Source organism: Gracilinanus agilis, chromosome 1 (assembly GCF_016433145.1).
Source record: "Gracilinanus agilis isolate LMUSP501 chromosome 1, AgileGrace, whole genome shotgun sequence".
NCBI lineage: Eukaryota > Metazoa > Chordata > Mammalia > Didelphimorphia > Didelphidae > Gracilinanus > Gracilinanus agilis.
The window spans coordinates 381,249,430-381,268,491 of record NC_058130.1 but is presented as its reverse complement, the minus strand read 5'-3'; the positions used below and the strand labels follow the sequence as shown (position 1 = coordinate 381,268,491).

The following is a 19,062-nucleotide window of genomic DNA, read 5'->3' as shown; positions in this document are numbered from 1 at the left end:
TACCTTTACAATATCTCCCAATTTGACCTCTTTTCACTATTCACAGTCATCACTTTCACTCATGTCCTCTTGGCTTCTCCCTGAGCTATTGCAATGATGTCCTAATTTTTCTTCTAGCTATAAATCTCTTCTCACTCCAAGCCACCCTTTCTATAACTGAGAATGTCTGGCCAACTTCACTTCCTCACTTAAATAAGAGTATGGCTCCGTATTGTCTTTAGGACAATAGGCAATAAACATCAATTAAACACCTATTTCTCCCAAAGAACTGAGGCAGAGCACAAGAGATATAAATAAGAAACAGCCCTTAGTCCTTAAAGGGCTTACACTCTAATGGGGGTAGACAATTCCCCCCCCCTCCCCCCCAAAAGCCGAAAAAGCAGGGATTGCAAGGGCCAAGAGTTTAATTGGTGGAATAATGTTGCTGGTGTAAAATACAAACAACAAACTTTTCTCTGGCTTTTAAAACCTTTCAAAATCTGGTCCAAACCCATTTTTTCCAGTCTCAATGTATCTGACTCTCTTTCTACCACACATCCCCCAAACAGTTCTTCTTGCTATTCCTGAAGCACTACGCTCTGGACGGTACCCTCTGCCTCATGCAATCTTTTTTAAGACTTAGCTGGATGGAGTGGCTTAACGTCTTTCCTGATCCACTTCTATTTCTCACTACCAGTATTATTTAAAATGTATTCTGTATATACATATTCATGTAAGTACACGTCACCTCCCCGGAAAGAATGTCAGCTCCTTGAGGGTAGGCGATGTAGCATTGCTGCTTCCTCCAACCACGGAGGCCAGCACACAGTTCCAAGTCCTGGGTAAGTTTTAGTACTAGCTGTTACAGAAAAGATTCCCACCTCTGGGCAGGCAAGCCTCTCGCTGTCAGTGGCGTCATTTCCTGGTCAGTGACGCCACTTCCGCCCGGCTGTGAAGAAGCTTCCGGCCGACTTCGCGAGCGCTTCCGCCCGGCTGCACTGAGTGAACGAACGTGTTCAGGTTTGGGTCTGTGCTGGTGCTGGGAGCTGGCATGGAAGCTTCCGGAGGCAGTGATGGTGGGTGCATACTCCGGGCTGGCGCAGGGGTGGCCCAGGACAGAATGACCGGCCCTAATGAGGCTCCCTTCTCTCTTCTTTCCCGTCTCACAGGCACCGACGCACCAGCGGCAGATCCAGAGCTGGCCTCCACCATGGGCTTCACCGGGTTTGGTGAGTTCAGGGGCGCCGAGGCTGGGGGCGGAGCTGCTGGAGGCCTAAAGTAGCCTGGGGGACTTTGGCGATTAGATCCCGGAGAGTAGCCTCAGAGACTCCTACTCTCAGGGGAAGGCGCTGCCCCCCTTCCCCCTTCCCATCCCTCGCTGCCCCTTGTCACCCAGTCCAGCTGCTTCTGGACCCACTCACCCCTGACAGCTCGGGGCTACTGCTCTGTGGGTACAGGAGCGCGGGGGGAAGAAGAAAAAGAGATGAGCAAAATGGGGGAGGTTCGGGAAATGAAAGGCAGGAAGAGGGGGAGGGAAGACGAATTTGGGAGAGATGGAAGGAGGGAAAGGAGGAGGACTATATAAAGGATGTGGAAGGAGGCGGGTCAGGGTATGGGGAAGAGACCAGGAAGAGAAGGAAGTTTTTTAGGTCAGAAAAGTTTCTGCAGATCCTGGTGGTTTGAAAACTGTGTTGCAGACACTAGGGGAGACTCGTGGTAGAGGGTAAAGGAAAATCCTTTTAAATAGTTCTGTGAAGTTTAGAAACATGGCCAAAGCATCTCTGTGAGGAAAACCCCAATAAAAACTAAACATGATGGATTGCTGCTATGGTCTAATCTCTTAATGGTCATAAAAGGAAATGCTTAGTGAGTGTGTTTGACATAAATTAAAATTTTCTTAAATTTATTTTTAATATTAATTAAAAAAATTTTGAGTTCCAATTTTTTTGTTTCCCTCCAGCCCACCAAGAAGGCAAGCTATAATATAACATCAACTATACATGTGAAGTCTTAAAAAATATTTCTATGATAACCATCAACAAACATTTATGAAATGCCTATTTTGTGCTAGGCACTTTACTAGCTGCTGGGGATATATATGATTCTAACAATCTTGAAGATCTGGATTTTCCATCCACTTTTTCTCTTTTTTTCCATGACAACAGACATGGACTCTGCTTCTAAACAGTTCTCATGAATATGTATATATTTATACATGTATATATGCTGTTGTTCATAAAGGTGACTAAGAGAAAAAAATGAAAAAGCAAAGTTCCTTTATGGTTTTCGTATTGTGTTTGGAGTCATGTATTGGGTAAGAAGTTGTACTTGATGCCTTAATGTCTATGCAGTGTTAGTGGATCAATATTTACTACTTCAGTACAGAAGCATCATTTATTATTTGTATTGGACTTGCGATTTCATTGGTATGAGGAACTAATAGTGAAGAAAATCCCTCTACCAGTACAAATTAACACCTGCTCTGCAAATTTACATTCTTAGATATTGGCTCTAGGTACTGAGAGGTTAACTGATCAGGGCCCCTTGACTGTATTTCACAGGTGGGAGTTGAACTTATTTATTCCTGACTGTTTCATGTTACCCCTCTTATTTACTTTTTGCACTTTTGCTACTACTATCACCATCAGCACTACATCTGTGTTTTCTGGGTACTGAAAGTTATACACAAGGGGAAATAATATTTTCTAGCTCCTACACAAACCTGCAAAACTGAAATGGATATCCATAACATAAGGTATCTTGCCAAAAGATTTTTTTTCTTTTTAACTTGCCTCCTTTTCTCCCTATTTTTATTTACCTTTGTGGAGTCTAAAACCTCTGAAGATATATGAGCAAAATATTGATAACTAACATAGAGTACCTTAAAGTTTGCAGAGTATTTTACATAGTTATCTTATTTGAGCCGTATAACTACTGTTTGAGGTTTGGTATTATCCTCATTTTATATGTGCCAAGGTTGTTTTTTGACCTGGTCATTGGAAGTGGTACTCAGAGGAGTGGCTCTTAAGTGCTTTAATTCAGATGATTGCTGCTTTCCCTCATTACTTAAAACTGACACAGTTACTAGCTCCTAGCTCCTCTCTCCCCTTATGACAGCATGACCAAAATTTCTGGGTGATAATTGGAACCTATATGGACATCTATTGCATGTTGACCACTTTCTTGTGATATGTTCTGTCATCTTGTAGTATACTATAAATTAAACTAATAAGCCAAAACTTTTGTTCATTGTGCAATATCAACCAGCTCTGTCATTTGTTCCTTTCTATTTTAGGAAAGAAAGCCAGGACATTTGACTTGGAAGCTATGTTTGAACAAACCCGAAGAACAGCTGTGGAAAGAAGTAGAAAAGTTTTGGGTAAGTTTAGATACCTTCATTTTAATTTGTTTATGTTAAATGCTATAGATTGCATAATAGTGCAAAGTTATAATTACTTAAAAAAAGTTTTGTAGTTTTAAAGTTGTATGTAATACCTTTTTTCTTGAACAAGTATATATATGATTTTTAAACTTCTATAATATTTCAGTTGAATGGATGTGAATACTACCACCAGCAGAGGACAAACCAACTATAATTTCTCATCTTCTGTAATTTTCATCTATATCTTATCATAAGTCCTTTCTAGAGGACCCATTGTGCATATTAAAGACATTATTATTCTAGTTCTTTTGATATTTCCTGGTAATAGTTTTAAGCCTTGTGTCCTGTCCCTCACTCTATTTAGAGTGTAAGCTCAATTGCAAACTATTGAGGAGATGCAGTAGATAGAGTGCTGGGCTTGGAGTAGGAAGGCTCATTTTTCTGAGTTCAAATCTAGCCTCAGACTCTTATTAACTGTCTGACTCTGGGTAAGTCATTTAACTCTTTGTTTCAATTTCCTCTTCTGTAAAATGAGCTAGAGAAGAAAATGTCAAATCACTTCAGTATCTTTGCTAAAGAAACCCTAAAAGAGGTCACGAAGAGTTGCATATGACTGAAAGAACTAAATAGCAACAAAGATGACAGACAATTATTGGAACTCTCGCCTGCAAAAAATAGTAAAAGATTATGGAAGCAGCATGAACTTGAAAAAAGTTTGGCTTGTGACAAATTATTCCACAGTAATTTTTTTTGAATATGTTAAGAATTGCAACTAAATAAACGATGAAGGTCTGACCAAATTTTCCATTATTGAATGCTCATAACTTACTGGCATTTTCAAATGTACTTTTATGTATTCTCCAGGACTTAATTTTTTTTGATGAATTAATTGATCAGTTTCAGTGGGAAATATAAATTGATCATAGGGTATCAGTTTTATTTTTCCCAAAGTTTCAACTCTATGGATCCACCAAAAATGTAATGCAAGTATTTATTTATTTGAAGCCCAAGCAAAACAATTTTGTTTTCTTTTTTGTTTGCCCATTTGCATGAATGTTAGTACCTTAACCTTTTCTTTTCTTCTTTTTTAACCTATACTTTCTGTCTTAGCAACAATTTTAAGACAGAGGGGTAAATGTTAGGCAAAGAGAGTTAAGTGACTTGCATCTTTCATCATGAGTCCTCTGGAATCCTGGTTGGTCATTACACTCATCATAGCTTCTGAGTTTTTTTTTTTTTTTTTTTTTTTAATAAACACTTATCTTTTTTCTTAGAATTAATACTTTCTTAGACTCAACTGTGAAGGGTGATCAAGGGTAGGCAGTTGAGGTTAAGTGACTTACACAGCTAAGAAATGTCTTATTTGAACCTCCTGTTTCCAGGCCTGTTGCTCTATCCACTGAGCCACCTAGATGCCCCCACAGTTCCCAAGTTTTTCAGAATTATTTATCTTTATTGTCATGTATGACCAATATCAAATTGTTTGCCATCTTAGAGAGGGGAAAAGGGAGGGAGAGTGAGAATTTGGACCTCAAAATTTTCAAAAATGAGTGTTAATTGTTTTTATATATAATTGGGAAAAATATTAAAAATATATTGCCATCATTATATACATATATATATATAAATTATTCTGATTTTGTTTATTTCACTTTATATCAGTTCATTTAAGTCTCTTTTGGTTTTTCTAAAATCATTCCTTCCATCATTTCTTTTAGCACAGTAATATCTCATTATATTTATATACCATAACTTGTTCACTCTTTCCTTAACTGATGAGTCTCTCCTTACTTTCCATTTTTTTTAAAAATATTTTTAAACCCTTAACTTCTGTGCATTCCTTGGAGGAAAAGTGGTAAGGGTAGGCAATGGGGGTCAAGTGACTTGCCCAGGGTCACACAGCTGGGAAGTGTCTGAGGCCGGATTTAAACCTAGGACCTCCCATCTCTAGGCCTGGCTCTCAATCTACTGAGCTACCCAGCTGCCCCCTACTTTCCAGGTTTTTGCCACCACCAACAAAGTGAAATATTTTTGTACATCCTTTTTTTTTTTTAAAGAGTCTTGTTTAGGATTAATCACTTCCTTACTCTAACTTCTAATTTCCCGCTTTCAAGTGGAATATATATTACTGTATTCAACTCTTTGTGCATGTATATATAGTACACTTCCCTTCTTTGACCAGTTCAGATAACAGTGAGGTTCAAGTGTCAGCTACTCCTCTACCCTTTTCTCCTTGTTTATATAGGTTTCTACTTGAGTACCCCAATCATATAATTTTTCCTAAACTTTTTCTCCCACCTCCTCAATGTATTCTTCTTTCCCTCCTTTTCCATTTTTCTTTTAAGATTATGAAGACATAATAGAAACTCTCCTATATCTTCTGTCTAATTAGATTCCTATGATTCCTCATATATGGTTCAAAGAAAACATACGCATCATCTTCCTATATTAGAATGTAAGCAGGTTTTCCTTGTTTATTGTTCAGTTGTGTTCACCTTTTTATGTTTCTCTTAACTTTGCTTTAGCTCTTTCACTTCAGTTTTTACATAGCTCTCACTTTTCATCTTGAATGCTTGAAGTCTTTTATTTCATTAGAGGTTTATTTTACTCCTGTAGAATTATGCTTAGTTTTGTTGGATATATCCTCCTTTTCTGTGATGAGTGTGTTGGAGGCATCTTATAACTGCTTGTGGTAACCATTTGTTAAATTTTCAGTGTAAGAACTTATACATTAGAAATCAGCAAATGTTATAAATGAGTATTTGATTTATTGTTTCTTTGATTGTGTAGATTAAGAAAATGATGAAGAAAATGTTTGTAATGTAGATTAAACTTAAATATATGTTGTATGTACATTTTTTTTCCTGGAGAACTGATAAATATTTACCAGAACATTCCTGCTGTATATTCTTTATCCTTTGCCTTTGAGAATATTGTATTCTTAGAGGGTCTCTTTTCCTTTATGGTGGTGACTACTAAATCGTACATGATCATCACTTTTGCTTCTTAGTAGTTGAGTTTTTTCTTTTTGCCTGCCTTTAGTATTTTTTTCTTTGAACTGGAAGATCTGGATTTTGGAGTTTCTGTCAGGAGGTTACCTCTGAATTCTTTCTATATCTACTTGTTTTCTGGTTCTAAGAGATCTGGGCAGTTTTAGGCTTTTTTTTTTTTTTTTTTTAAATCCTTACCTTCTCTCTTAGAATCAATACTATGTATTGGTTCCAAGGCAGAAGGGCAGTAAGGGCTAGACAATGGGGATTAAGTGATTTGCCCAGGGTCACACAGCTAGGAAGGGTCTGAGACCAAATTTGAACCTAGGACTCTTTAGGCCTGGCTCTCAATCAGCCACCTAGGTGCTTCTTTTTTCTTAAAATATAATGTCTAGGCTTTTTTTTTTTTTTGATCATGGCTTTTAGGTGATCTAATGATCTTTAATTTTTTTCTCTTCCATCTGTTTTTGCCATGGTATTTGATTTATATTTTCTTCTATTTTTTTTTCTGATCTGACTTCATTTCTACATTTCTTGCCTCATGGAGCTGTTAGCTTCTATATTTTCCTTTTAAGTTTTCAGGGAGTTGTTTGCTTGGGCAGATCTTTGTATCTTTTGCCAAACTATTAATCCCTTTTCAGTTGTAATTGCATTGGCAGAATTTGGAGACTTTTTTTTTTTTTAAACCCTTACCTTCCGTCTTGGAGTCAGTATTGTCAGAAGAATGGTAAGGGCTAGGCAATGGGTGTCAAGTGACTTGCCCAGGGTCACATAGCTAGGAAGTGTATGAGGCCAAATTTGAACCTAGGCCCTCCCATCTCTAGGCCTGACTCTCAATTCACTGAGCTACCCAACTGCCCCCAGAATTTGGAGTCTTGTAATCAGATTATGAGATTCCAGAGTCAAGGATTAAGAAATTTCAATATCTGTACTTTTCCCTTTATTTTGATTCACCTGAAATTATAGTTGGCATTAAAAACCCAACTAAGCCAGGTGTGTCTTTCTTCTCATTTGCCATTGTTCAGAGGTCACAGGGCATCTCAGCAATAATAGTTCATGTAAAACCCCTGATGTCACCCCCTCCAGCTCTTCCAGTCCCCGTAACAACTTTAACCAGCCCCTCTTCCAGCCCTGAAGGCACCTGAAGGCACACCTGCAGAGCTTCCATTAGCTGAATGATGAAGATGAAGACTGGCACTCAAATTCCTATTTGAGATTATTGCAGAAATTGGCCCCAGTTGCTAAAGAGAATTGTTGAGTGCATACTCACTACAAGGGAGGAACCCTTATGATTGCCCTACCCTTGAATAGAAGGGCTGGCAAATCATAATCCCAGGCACTGGAATTTGATCATTTACAATCATGCTTCCTATATTGCCATCATAGGAGGAGTGAAGCACCCCTTTGTAGACTCTTCTGGAAATTTGACTTCACTGGTGTACAGTGAGTGTCAAAATTAGCTAAGTATAGACCTAACTTATCAAGAGTGATCCTACATGAAGAAACCTTAGCCAATGGAACCCTAGAAATTTTATGGGAAAATGTAGTGAATAGATAGATAGCCTTCTTACCTGATAGAAGTTCTAGGCAGGCTATTTGACCCTTGGTCTGTTCTGGGTATGTAGGCATATGGCAGTGATTTACATTATTTCCCTTGATGGGTAGATTCTGCTATTTGGGGAATAATTATATCTGGCATTCACACATATCCTATACTTCCAAAGGAATGAATCTGGAATCTGAAGTTCCCTTGACACTCAGTTAAGCAATCTCAGTGATATCTAGGCAATGGGAGAATTCCCCCCCCCCCCCCTTTTTAAAATAAAAACTCTTACTTTTTGTCTTAAAATCAATAATAAATAACAGTTCCAAGTCAGAAGAGCTGTAAGGGTTAGGTAATTGGGGTTAAGTGATTTGTCCAGGTTCATATATTTAGGAAGTATCTGAGGCTAGATTTGAACCCAAGACCTTCCATCTCCAGATCTAGGCTGGCCTGGCCACTTAACAACACTGCTTATGGAGAATCTTACCTCACAAGAGTTCTTCCTGCATTATGAGATAAGTTAATCCCCTTGCCATCCTTAGATTTACTAATCCTTTATTAAGATTCATGAAACAATCCATTAGTAATGTCCAGTACTAATGTAACTAAAGTTAGCCTTGCTGAATTGCATAGCCCTTCATTATTTATTAGGTAACTAAGAAGATGACTCAGGGGGAGCTAAATAATACCTTAAATATCTTAGTGGGGGTGAAATGCTGCACCTTTGTATCTGATCAAACTAACATTATTTATCATCTGAACTGAATTGGAAATTTAGGATCAAAATTAGAACACATTAAAGTGAGGCTCTATCTTTTTTCCCCTTTTCTACTTTTTTTAGTTGATTAATTATGAAAAATTTTCCATGGTTACATGATTCATATTTTTCCCTCCCCTCCTCCCACTCCTCTCCCATAGCCAACATGCAATTCTACTGGGTTTTACAGGTGTCATTGATCAAGACTTATTTCCATATTATTGATATTTGCACTAGGTGATTGTTTAGAGTCTCCATCCCCAATCATATCCCCATTGACCCATGTGGTCAAGCAGTTGCTTTTCTTTTGGGTTTCTGCTCCCACAGTTCTTTCTCTGGATGTGGATAGTGTTCTTTCTCATAAGTCTCTCAAAAATGTTTTGGATCATTGCATTGCTGCTAGCAGAGAAGTCCGTTACATTGGATTGTGCCTCAGTGTCTCAGTCTCTGTGTACAGTGTTCTGGTTCTGCTCCTTTTGCTCTGCATCAATTCCTGGAGGTTATTACAGTTCACATGAAATTGCGAGGCACTATCTTAGCGGGATATTTGGGATTGCTTTCTAGGTTTAGGCTGAATTAGCACAGCATTGAAAACCCTGTGCCTTATGATACTAGTAATAGTTATTGTATTAATTTTGCTCTGATATTGTATAAAGTGTTACCTGATGATTCCAAGCTGGCTTTGGAAATTCCTACCAACAAACTCATAATAATGTGTCTCAAGGAATATGATTTTAGATTAACCATGAGTGTCAGCTAGGACTGAATGTGGGGACTGGGAAACAGAAAGACACTGATTTAGGGTTTAGAGTTTAGGGTTCTTGCTATCACTGTGAAAAGAAAACAACTGTGATGGGAAAGAAACTGGCTCAGACACCTTGTAGCCACTACAAGAAGAAGATTACTTGTCTCAGTGTCTGTTTTGAGCTTCTGGACTTATAGGAAGGTAGATTTTTTATGGGTAAATATTAAACACTGAGTTTACTGGGTTTAGAGAAAGGGGAAAAAGAGGAGTGCTTGGGCAAGGGATAACTGACTATGGGGAATACCAATGGGGAATCACCTTTACATCCACAAACACAGGACTTGGGAAATGAGTAACACCTATATGGAAGAATGGCAGTTAAATCAGTTAAACAGTGAGCCAGACTCCAGTCAGCTGGGGAATTACAATAAAACCTTATATAAATTAATTAAGGTACTTCTAGGGTTAAGGAGAACAGATAAGAAGCAGGTAACAACAATTTATTAAAGTAAAGAAGTTAGGGAGATGGTTAAACAGGGATTTCCTTAACTGGGGTTAACTATGGACCAGAGACAAGGGTAATGGATTACTACACTAAAACCCTAACACTAACTAGATTCAAGCAGGATGGGTCTCACTCCTTGGGTCCTTGTCCCTCCAGCGGTGGTCTCAGATGTCCCAAGGTCCCAGATGAAAACCAGCCAATAAATCCAAAAGGGTCTCCAACCAAGAGCTGTCCACACTTGGAAGTCCACCTTCCAAACCGCAAACCAAGCTCCAGGCCATACAATAGATGGGATGGTCCTTGAGGAGTACAAAACATTTGCTTCCTCTCCAGTGGCAGCAACCAACAGACCCAGACCCTTGAGTCTCACCTGCAGAGTTCCAAGGCTCCCAGAATGTTCTGCTCATCCATCCTGCTTTGCACATCTTTTTTCTATCTATACTTAAAAATGCTATTTCCTTATTTACAGGTCATACCACCTGCAGAAATCAAGTTTGGATATAAGCTACAGTACTATTTTTGACCAGCTGTTTACTGTCGTCTCTATCTTTCCTTTCCATTATTTGTTTCAGATGTGTATGCCTGTATCTTTCCCTCCTGTTTTCTGTTATCTCTTTTTTATTTTTTTATTTTTTTATATTCACATTCTACATAAGGCTGCTTTAGGCTTATTGAGTCCTGCATATAGTCAGCATAGCCTGTACTCTGAACAAACCAAAAAGTAAAGTTGCTGTTGTCTTTGTGTTGTTGATTTTGTGACTTATTACAGAACCTAACTAATTTGACCCTTAGTTTGATCTTATTTTTCACAAATTATCAAAAAAGGATAAAATCCAATTTTGCCTCTCTCTAAGGGACATTAATGTAAGTTTGTGAAACTAGACACTGTTATAAATTTTACTGAAAATGGCATGCAATAACAGTTTTCGAACTGATCATACTGTTTCACCCAGTAATCATGTTGCTTGGACTATATCCTAAAGATGCCTTCTCCTCAGAATATTCACACATATTTTACTTAGGAGAAGCAGTATTGCATAACTTTTGTTAACTGGTTGTAGAGTAGCTCAGTTAATTATTGTATATGCTAGGTGGCACAGAGGATAGAATGCCAGACCTAGAGTCAGAAAGACTCATCTTCCCAAGTTCAAATCTGGCCTCAGACACTTGCTATCCAGGTGACCCTGGGCAAAGCACAACACTATTTGCTTCCATTTGGTCATTTTTGTTACATGATTTGAAGAAGGAAATGGCAAGCCATTCCATTAGCTTTGCCAAGAAAACCCCAAGTAGAGTTACTAAGAGTTGGATACACCTGAAAATGACCGAACAGCAGTAATGAAACATGGGAAAGACAAAGACAATATTACTTCTATATTCCCTTTCAGAATTTAGAAAGTCTTATATGATGTGATGGCAAAGCAAGATCTGTAGAATCAGAATAATGTTATAGTGACTACAAGTGTATATGTATATATTCTGAACTTTTATAGTTGCACAGTGGTCTTGGAGCAAGATGTATTGTTTTTCATTTTGTTAGAATATAGGGTATGGATTTTTCTTTGTAATTAAAATGTCACTAGTTTAATTGTTAGAACTTTATTTGGAAATTTACCTTATTTGTTTATTAGTATTTGGGATGCTTGTTAATTTCAAGAAAAATACAGTATTTTCTGTTTTGTTTTTTTTTATACTGCAATCTTTGAAGTATGAATCCTTTTTTTCCCCTCCCATTTTCAGAAGCCAGAGAGAAAGAGGAAGAACTGCAGAAAGAGAAAGAATTAAGAAGGCAACATGAAGATAATGAATCAATCCCTTCAGGCTCAAGTTTGACCAAACATCCTTCTACATCAGTTTCCAGGTGCCTAGTTTTTTAAGAAGGAATTAAACAACATTATTGGTTATCTGATTAATTGTCATAATATTACCATTATTGTTTGGTGACCAAAAGTCAGATTTAAACCTGTTTATATATAAGAACAAAAGCTTGAACATTTTTCTTTCTTTTAGACAAATTCAGTTTTTTTCTCTTAAATCTAAGGCTATGAGAAATTATATCTTAACATTTTAAATCCAGTGAGTTTCCCTAATGTAGGGCAAATCTAATATATATATATATACACATATATATATATATATATATATATAAAAAATATGTTTATGCATTTTGACTACAGAGTACATGCTTACAAATTTAGCAAGAAATCTATTGTTTTACATTTTTTGTCTAGTAAAATTTTCTCAGCATATTTAAACTCTTTTCTCTTTTTCAGAAAATTTACATTTAGAGTAAACTTTTTGCTAGTGGGCAGTGGAAAATAATCCAAAAATCTTCTTAAAAATCTACTGATTTAAGGAATAAAGAAGTGAGGAGGGAATTGCTGATAAGGCCATATATATATAATTTAAGTACATATAGCTGTAAAGAATAAAAATGCCTTTTTCAGTAGTTTAGGTAAATTCTCCCTGATTTAATTATAATACTAAAAGAAAGATAAGAATGCTAGCTGTTACATTCTAAATTACTGAATATAATTATCCTTTAAATTAGCTACAGTGTTCATTCATAAAATGGCCCTTTGAGACACAGAATATTGGATTAGGGGTAACATTAGGTTAGCATTTCTTTTGTTCTCCTGGATGGAATTTACTGTTGTGCATTAAATAAGACTGAATATATAAAATGCATGCATGTACACACACACACACACACACACACACGTAATTATTTTGTAGTAATATCTCTTTGTACTTATTCATTTGTACCTGTCTATATACCGCCTCCTTAGTAAGTCATCATTCTCCAATTTGCATCATTCTGCTTTATCTTACTCTTTTCTGTTCATGATCTCTGACCCATTTTCTTTCCATTCCTCTTTCATTTCTCTTTTTTTTTGTGAACTTTTCTCTTCATTCTCTTCATTCATGTTGTATCTTTTTAGTCTTTTGACTGCATTTGTCTTTAAGTCATATATCATATTTTTGTTGGCATCTGAGAAAGTGTGTGTGTGTGTGCGTTAAACATATATAAAGATTTTAGGGAATTTGTTAACTTATCAAAGGATGTGGCAAGATGTGAAACCAAGAGCATCATGTACTGAAGGGAAGACTTAAGGATCCTCAGTGTGTCAAGGCAGGGTAGTCAGTATCTGAAATATGTTAAAAGATACTTGGCAGGTATAGTTAATAGAGAAGCCCTTGTAGTGCCTCTGCTCTTGGCTTTGGGTTTGTAGTTTAGGGGGAAGTGTCAAGGAAACTGACTCATGAATAACATTAGTCATGGCATGTGTATATGTGTCTGTATAAATGTGTGTGGATTAAACTGTGTGATGTTAGGCCATCATGATTGTATTTATTATGGTTTTTCTTTGTATCATTTGTAAGGAGAATATATAAATTGAAACATCAATCTTATTTTATCTATCTTTTACTTGTTCCTTCAAGGACTTCTAGTAGTGTTGGTGAGTTTTAAAATGGAAAAAAAAGGGACTCTTCTCCCACCTTTTCTTTTACTGTTTCTCATTTCCTATAGTTATATATTGGAAATGATATTTAAAAAAGATAGACAATAGAAAAAAAAAGCATTTTAAATTTGTAGTTGATTTGAACTTAATTGTTCTAGAGTTTTAATGGAGAGGAAATGGAAAAAAACACTCCCCAATTAGGTATTTTTAGTATTTTATTTCAGTAATTTATATTATTAATTAGAGTTCGTGTTTATTAGCCATAGAGTTTCCCTTTAGTGTTCTTGACTTTGCATTTATTGATTTATTCCCTTGTTAACTTTTCTTATTTCCATGATTCATGCATATAGCTAGAAATCTAGCAAAAACTTGCAAAAAAGAGATTCTTAATCTTTTTTTGTGTCATAGACTCTGGATCCCTTCTCTGAATAATGTTTGTTGTCCTCATTTATAATTGAAAGAATGCTAAATTTCATTTAGAGTTAAGCAAAAATATAAATGGATCCCTTGTGGAATTTAAGAATCCCTGCCTTAAAAGAAAAATTTCTTCAAAGACATAAGTTGCTGCCCTGAAAAGCCCTTTAGTTACTTCTTCTTTTCCTCAGCCTTCATCCATCTTTTTCCATAAAATGTGTGCCTGACTAACATCTGTAATAAGGTATATTGAATCTTATTATTTAGTGGTATTTGTATTTACCTATGGTTGTTAGTGATATGGGAAGGCTTTTGAATTGATGTAATACTGAGTTTGGCAGTTGGAAAAAGGTGGCTGTTTTAAGCAATTGAAGAAAAAATCCTGTTCAGACTAGTTATATAAACCCTATTATAACTTTTAAAATGGTAAGAAAAGGGAAAGGAAAAGGAAACAGGAAGATAATTATAGTAAAATATTCCCTAACACTAGTAAAATCTAATCTATATTCCCTAAATCTGTCTCATGAGAGATGGCTTTTTGATTACCAAAAGGCAATCCTCCTTATTATATTAAATTCCCCAATTAGCTATCTTTCTATCCTAAATCTAAATATAGCTTTATAAACAGCAATAGATTAAAACTGGATTTCTTCCTTCAGCTCAGATGTAACAGCTGTTAGAATTTTCGGACACCACCACTCAGCTGCTGCTCTCTCCTGGCACCTACTGGTGAAACTGAGGAACTGCAACCACTCTTCTCTTGTCTGCAAGGATGTTTTAAGAAATAATTTCACCAAATTTTCCCCAACTCTCGGAGCAAACTCCTTCCTTATTCAGGATAATCCAAAGAATGATCGTTGGTTCAACCGTCTTTCCCAAGGCTCCTTGGGATAGTTCTCTTTCCATCATCCTTTTAGATTCCACTCTGCCGTAAAGAAATCCAGCTTGCTCAAACTCAGCTCTCCATACACCTATACCTAACCTGTCAATAATCTTTTATTGTTTATTTAATTAACAAATATTTATAACACTTCCAAGGAAAAAGGGAATTTTCCTCAGGCTGTTGCTTTTTATTCTTCCCTTGGAGCAAGGGAACTAAGGAGAGGTGAGAAGAGGCAGGAGGTAGGGAGGTAGGTTAATTTGAAACCCCTTTCAAGCATAGTGCCATTATTTTGTTTGAAGTGTCGTGAATTTCCAGAATATAAAGCTTGCCGATATATAGATTATCTAAAAAACTTATTCTAGGTGAATTTTAGGTTATCTATTAATGTTTATTTTTAGAGTTGCCTTGCTTATACTTTAGCATTGATAATCAAGACTTAATTTTGTTCTGAAAACCAAGTGAATTCCATAGAAGCACATACATCTAAAAGCAGGAGCCATGTTTAACATGGCTTTTTGGAGGGAGACCTGGACTTTAACTGGACTGTGGGCAAGAGGAAGAAATTGTTGGTAGAAAGACAGGCATTTTAAATAGGATCAGGAGCTTGAACAAAGACTTGTTGAAAGGGATGCTGGTGGTGCCAGCCAGTATACTGACATGGATCTTTGCATTACAAGCCCCAAGTTTTTAGCATTTTAAGTCACTGATTCTTATAAACATTTTGATAACTATTGTAATGCAAGGTGGCTAACAGAAGCTTTTTGCGTCTGCAATTTCTAACGGTCACAAACGGTCAGTTAAACATCTTAGAATGTTCAGAAAGTCAGTTAGAACTTAAAGTGATAAATAGAGGGGAAGTTCCACCTGACGGAGCTTTTGCCTTCTGGCTTTCGCTGTGGCTGGAGGCTTTTGCTTTGGCCTTTCGGCTTTGGCCTAATTGCTTCGGCCTTGGCCTGTGCTTCTTTTGTTTTGGGAAATTTGGATCTATCTCATTTCTCTGGACCTCTCCCTGATCTCCCATCTCCATCCCTCCCCTTCCCTGATTTCCTTTGGGTTCTGGTTGGCAGGGAGGGCTTGGTGATTGAACATTGTGGGTTTTAGTTTCTTTAGATAATTGGAGTATCCTCAAATAAGTTATCCCTAGGTTTGATAAAGACTATTTAAAAGGCAGTCAAATCTTCCTGACTGGGAGAGCTGGTCTCTCTCTGTCTAAACCTCTCCGCGACCCATCCCCCACCCTCATCCCTCTCCCTAGCAGCAGTTAGAAAATCCTGAACCCTCCTCCCCTTCTGACTGACCCTGGTATTAATAGATTCCCTTGTTACCTATTCAAACCCTGTGGTGAGTCATTGTGTCGAAAATTAAGACAAGGGCCAAAAGAAAAGAATCATTTTCCTTCATTTCTTGAGACAATTGGGGCATCCATCTTGACAGGAAGTACCCACCTTCAAGACTTCCTCCAACCCTCAGTTTGACTGGCAGGGAGGGGCCCTCTCGACCCCTCCCTCAAGAGACTTTGAAACTAACAAGAGAAACCCTCCAGTCAAGCCTAAACGTTTCTTACTGGCCCTAGTTTCCTCCCTGTATCCTCTGTCTCAAGCCTCTGGGAATAAACTTGTTTGAGCTGCCTCTCCTACATACCCTATTTCCTTTTTCTCCTTTATACCTAACCATACCTTCATTCCTCCTCCAATCACCTTATAATCCCTTATTCCCTTTGATTCTTCCTCACACCCACCTACTCTACTCAGCTTATTTACTATTCTTTTTTGATAACACTATTTCAACATAATTGGTTTCCTTGATAATCTTTTCTTTTCATTTAATGCATTTCAAAATATTATTTCGAGGGGCAGCTAGGTGGCTCAGTGGTTAGAGAGCCAGGCCTGGAGATGAGAGGTCCTTGTTCAAATCTGGCCTCAAATACTTCCTAACTATATGACCCTGGACAAATCACTTAACCCCAATTGCTTCAGCCTTCTGTCTCCAGGCCTGGCTTTCTATCCATTCAGCTACCTAGTTGCCTCAGCTCATGTGATTTTGTAACATTTAATTTTGATTTCTTCTAGTCTTTCCATTTATGCTACTGTAGTCATTGTCTATTGTTTTCTTTGGGTTGCTTGCTTTACTTTGCATCACTTCATGCAGGTGTTCCATGCTTTTCCTCTAACTTTTACTGACTGATCACGGGTGTATTTTTGGTGTACTGGGCAGTTCTCTAAGATTACAGATGAATTAAGAATCCACCTCATCAGAGAATTATTTCCACCATGAGAATTAACCTCCAGAACTCCAGCTCTGACAAACTTCCCTACATTCGATAGGGTCAGAATATAGGGTCTGTTATCTGATGTATAAATTGTAGTTTTGACCTTCTGAATACTTTGTTTTTATTTTTTGAAATGACAAAAAATATTGATGTTGGCTTTTCTGTTGGTCTTCCTATCTTCATTTGTCTATATCTTTGGACACTTAAACAATTTAGTTTGATGGATATAACACTGGATTCAGATAGAGATTTGAATCTTGAATGCTATTCTTCTCTTTGCTGAACCTGGGTTTCTTCTACAGCCTATAGATACTGATAAATGGCTTTTAAAAAAGTGTTTTTTAAATTTCTTCTCTAACCCAGTTATTGTTTAATAGCCATTTCTTTAACTTCTATATGTTTTGTTGTGGTATTATGTGTTTCTGACAATTGTATTACAATATAAAAACATAGTATGCATAAATTTCAGCTAGTTTGAGTTTGCCCAGCGTTTCCTAACACCCAAATATGTGAACAGTTTTTGTAGAAATTTTGCTATATTTGGAAAAAAAATGTATATCCTTTGCCTATTCTCTTTTGTTCTCTCACTCTAACTGGTACTTCCGTTGTATTTCTCTCTTTTGATTTCTTTATTGTTAATCCTTTTTATTAGAAGCATTATGAGAGTGAATACATAGAAAGTTGGCCTTCAAGTCAATAAAGCCACAGTTCAAGGCCTGCTTCTGATACTTACTGCTAGTGTGATTTAGGAAAGTCATTTCACTTCTCACTGCCCCAGTGAACTCTCAGAGTTATAAATGAATTGAGTTGGAGTCAAGAGATTGTTGCTATTGTTCATTTGTTTCAGTTGTGTCCAACTCTTTGAAATCCCATTTGGGGTTTTCTTGGCAAAGGTACTGGAATGGTTTGCTGTTTCCTTCTCTAGCTCATTTTACTGATGAGGAAACTGAGACAAAAAGGGTTAAATGACTTTTCCAGGGTCACATAGCTAATAAGTATTTGAGGTCAAATTTGAACTCAGGTCCTCCTGACTCTGGATCCAGTATTCTATCCAGTGTGTTCAAATCTTGTCTCTGGTCCTTACTAACTAGGCATATCATTAAATCTCCTTGTGCCTTAGGCAACTCCCTAGAATTTATGTACTAAATCTTAGATTAAGTTGTAGTCTGTCATGGTGGAGAGTTCTTAGTACTTGTACAGTCTTTCTTGATCTGCACAATATTTTTACTAGAATTATCATATTCTGATAATTGTTCCTGCAATGTGTGTGTATATGTATATATATGTGTGTGTATATATATATATGTATATATATCTATCTATATTCACCTTTCTTTTATGAATTCAGCCATAAATGATTTTGTCAGTCAGCCAGCAAGCATTTTTAAAAAAATTTTTATTTTAAACCCTTAACTTCTGTGTATTGGCTCCTAGTTAGAAGAGTGGTAAGGGTAGGCAATGGGGGTCAAGTGACTTGCCCAGGGTCACATAGCTGGGAAGTGTCTGAGGCCAGATTTGAACCTAGGACCTCCCATCTCTAGGCCTGATTCTCAATCCACTGAGCTACCCAGCTGCCCCCCAGCAAGTATTTGTTAAGTGCTTGATTAGTGACAGGTGGCCTGGTAGCCTGCTAGGAACTATGGGACACAGCAAAGTGAGACAGTTGAAACAATTTCAGCTCTTAGGGAACTTTCATTTTCTAAGGGAAATAAATATGTATGAACTAATGAAGAACATGTGCCAGGTAAGTATATACAAAATAAATGATTGCAAGGTATCTTAGGAAGGGAAAGGACTACTGTTTAGGGAGTTCAGGAAAACCCTTATGTAGATGGTAGTACTTAAGCTGAGTCTTGGAAGATTAGAGAAATTCAGTGAAGTTAGGAGAGTGCGTTCCAGTTTTGAGGCTGTTTTGGATAGTGTGTTTGTTACATACAGATTAAATGTTCTATTATATTCATTTTGAAATTCTGCTTTTAACATTATATAAAACCATTAACTATCTTTCTTGATGTTTTCTGGTTTATTAGATAATACTGATAGTGCTATGCTTTTCGAGATTATAGTTGTGAGATATATTTTAGACCAATAATATTAGTTTCAGTTTGTGTATATCTTTTGACACATTGGA

General features: G+C 37.0%; 1 protein-coding gene across 1 annotated transcript in view; it reads left to right on the top strand.

Annotated features, from left to right (window-relative positions):
* Window positions 1–1,030: 1,030 nt before the first annotated feature.
* Window positions 1,031–19,062, top strand: part of WDR70 (WD repeat domain 70) — a 333,473-nt gene continuing 315,441 nt past the window's right edge. The window contains exons 1-3 of the mRNA XM_044664295.1: window positions 1,031–1,055; window positions 3,275–3,358; window positions 11,642–11,762. Of these exons, the coding sequence (XP_044520230.1) occupies window positions 1,031–1,055; window positions 3,275–3,358; window positions 11,642–11,762 (230 nt within the window). The remainder of the gene's footprint in view (window positions 1,056–3,274; window positions 3,359–11,641; window positions 11,763–19,062) is intronic.